Below are 3,213 nucleotides of genomic sequence, written 5' to 3' on the forward strand. Positions count from 1 at the left end.
TTTGTAACGCTAATATTGTTAAATTGTTGTATGCAATTCATTGAAGTATAGGTATTAAGACTATTTTAAGACAGTTTTATTATTGTTGAGTTTTCCATGAATATAGCCTTTGATGCTGATATGGCCGAAAATGATAGATAGATAGATAGATAGATAGATAATTATTAGAAACTGACAGTAAATGCTGTTACAGTTTGTTGCAATTATTTGCATTTCTTTAAAATGACATGCAATTGATCAATCATGTATGATTTATGAAAGTACATTTGTTTCATTTAGATTTTTTACATGCTCGACTCACTCCTGTTTGTCCTTCTAACAGTTTGACTGGTGTCAGTCTGCGATTAAGCGTGCCCGCGTGTCCAGCTCAGCGTGTCATGCCCAGCACTGGTGGCAGAGCCGGCGGTCAGTGGTGTGTTCTGTGAGAGGAAGGGAGTTCCGCCCACAACAGCAGCATGAGTGGAGCTTTCAGCGGAGTCTGCGCGGATTCGCTGCTGGACGCATCCCAGGAATCCTCAGAGAGAGAGAGTTCTCCCTCGGCCGCCTTAACAAGGTGTTCGCTTCCCAATGGCTCAATCACAGGCAGGTGGTATGCGGGACCAAATGCAACACGGTGAGATGGTTTCTGATTAGTACTTTAGCATGAAATTTTATTAATGCAGTATTTATGATCTTCAAGATATTACTGGTCTTTGTGCCATTTAATTCTTAAAAATATTTAAAAGTTTACTGTTGATGTTGGTTGTAATTTGGGAAATAGATGAAGATAGTTATAGAAGTTCACAGAACTGACTCCACAACAGTTGAGTAAAACGGTTTCATCTGAGCATGTGGCACTTTAAGCATTATCGTATCGCATATCGAATATCGCATTATTTAATGAGATATCGCATATCGCATTTTTCTTCAATATCGCACAGCCCTAACAGGTACTGTATATAATAATGTCAACTCATGCATTTATGCTGTAAAGTTTAACTTGCATTTAATATTCCTTTTAAAGGTATAGTTCACACTAAAATTGTCATCTAAATTATGCATTTCCATATAAAGAAGGAGAATGGCGACGGTCAAGCTCCAAAATGACATAAAAGTACCACAAAAGTTGTCTGAACGTATTCTATATGTTCATAAGATTTCTGAAGCCATGAGAAATGGATCTATATTTATTATCTCTTAGTTGCAATCTTCTTTTAGATGACTTTACTAATCCTGTTTTTCTTTGTTTTCTTAGCTATTTGTGGTGGATGTCCTCTCGGGACAGATAACAAGGATACCCATGCTGAAAGACAGAGAGGGCAGGGGAGAGGTTTCCCAGGGTTTGAGTGGAGGTGGGGGCCATTTCCCCTTCCACAATCCAGGATCAGTTGGAGGCCTAGATGTCCAGCAGGGGTGTGGCATCCACGCCATTGAGCTGAACCCCTCTCGTACTTTGTTGGCCACTGGAGGAGACAACCCCAACAGCTTGGCAGTGTACAGACTTCCCACACTTGACCCTGTCTGCGTCGGGGATGTGAGTCCGGCCTTTGGTCTAGTTGCGCAAGTAGTGTAAATGTCAAACGGTTTAGTGGCTTCAGCCTTTGGCTCCAAAGAGCTCAAGTGCTCTTAGTGGCTAGCTTTGGCTAATATAATGAAAACACCTATGTTATGCACAGATAAAGTATTTCTCTAGACTCAAATTGGTTCTGTATTTCTAACAGGATGGACACAATGACTGGATATTCTCCATTGCGTGGATCAGTGATACCATGGCAGTCTCCGGTAAGAAGCTTGTAGATCCTGTTTTGAGCAAACACTTTAATGTTAAGTTAACACATTAAGTGCTAGTGTACATTTCAAGAAACCTGTCAACAATGTCCAGTGTTATATTTCACCCCAAGAGAAAATGGAGAACAGAAATAGAAAGTATGTTTTGCATAACGAAAATGGGGCCCAGTTTAGGAACATTAAGAATATTTGACATTATTTTAATTAGTTTAGCACATCCCTGCCTCCATTTCTCAAAGTAATTTTGCTACATCATTTTTTTTATACATATAAAGATATATATATATAGATAGATAGATAGATATTTCTGATTTTAATAAAAAAAAATGTGGACATGATTGTTTTCATTATTGTATTACAGTAAAGAGAATTACATTTTGAATGATATATTTTTTTCATTTCATTGTCATGAGCCAAGTTTCCATCCAGTTTTTGCGCTGTTTTGTTATCGATAAAGAGAATATGTGTTAAAAAAAATATGCGAAAATTGGCTGTCTCAGCTTGTTTCATCCAACTGGCCTTTTACCGATCAAATGCTGTGCGTGATGACGTCATCCCTAAAAAAACAGATTGTCGCATAAGTTTTGGTGTATCGCAAAAAAAAAATTGCCCTTGAGCTGTTTCCATACATAATTTCACCTATTGCGTAAATTATACAGGCTAGTAGCCTGTTCTTCATCCATTTGAAACAAAACATTATTATATATCCTATTATTAAATTGTATAGGCCTGCATAAAATTGTCAAAAGTGTCATGAGTTGTTGTTGTTTTTTGTTTGTTTGTTTTTGTACTTTGTTATAGACTATTTAGATACTTGATCATCAAGCATTATTCATAAATAGGTGCAGTTGTATTAGCCTATCATTATTTTTCTGATTAACTTTTAGGGGAAATATTCATTTCGGTTATTTTATTTCTCCTAACCAACAACCGACGGTCGTTAAGGCATTATTAACCGACAACATTATGTTAAATTACAATTAAATGAAATTTGAATTGATACATGGCTGTGACCCAATAAAAATACCTAAATTTGTTTTCCTTTATTAATTTTATTAATAATTTTTATACATGCAAAAAGCAGCATAAACAACAGAACGTGAGGATTCATATGGTCATCTGGCCTTTTACCGATCAAATGCTGTGCGTGATGACGTCATCCCTAAAAAAACAGATTGTAGCATAAGTTTTGGTGTATCGCAAAAAAAAAATTGCCCTTGAGCTGTTTCCATACATAATTTCACCTATTGCGTAAATTATACAGGCTAGTAGCCTGTTCTTCATCCATTTGAAACAAAACATTATTATATATCCTATTATTAAATTGTATAGGCCTGCATAAAATTGTCAAAAGTGTCATGAGTTGTTGTTGTTTTTTGTTTGTTTGTTTTTGTACTTTGTTATAGACTATTTAGATACTTGATCATCAAGCATTATTCATAAATA

The 3,213-nt window shown here is 36.1% G+C and overlaps 1 protein-coding gene across 1 annotated transcript in view; it reads left to right on the top strand.

The window, feature by feature from the left end:
* Positions 1–3,213, top strand: part of LOC107754635 (DDB1- and CUL4-associated factor 12) — an 18,789-nt gene that overhangs the window by 6,422 nt on the left and 9,154 nt on the right. The window contains exons 2-4 of the mRNA XM_016571175.1: positions 323–613; positions 1,235–1,513; positions 1,701–1,761. Of these exons, the coding sequence (XP_016426661.1) occupies positions 323–613; positions 1,235–1,513; positions 1,701–1,761 (631 nt within the window). The remainder of the gene's footprint in view (positions 1–322; positions 614–1,234; positions 1,514–1,700; positions 1,762–3,213) is intronic.

The sequence above is a fragment of the Sinocyclocheilus rhinocerous genome, unplaced genomic scaffold (genome assembly GCF_001515625.1).
Source record: "Sinocyclocheilus rhinocerous isolate Xijiao unplaced genomic scaffold, SAMN03320098_v1.1 scaffold1373, whole genome shotgun sequence".
Lineage (NCBI taxonomy): Eukaryota > Metazoa > Chordata > Actinopteri > Cypriniformes > Cyprinidae > Sinocyclocheilus > Sinocyclocheilus rhinocerous.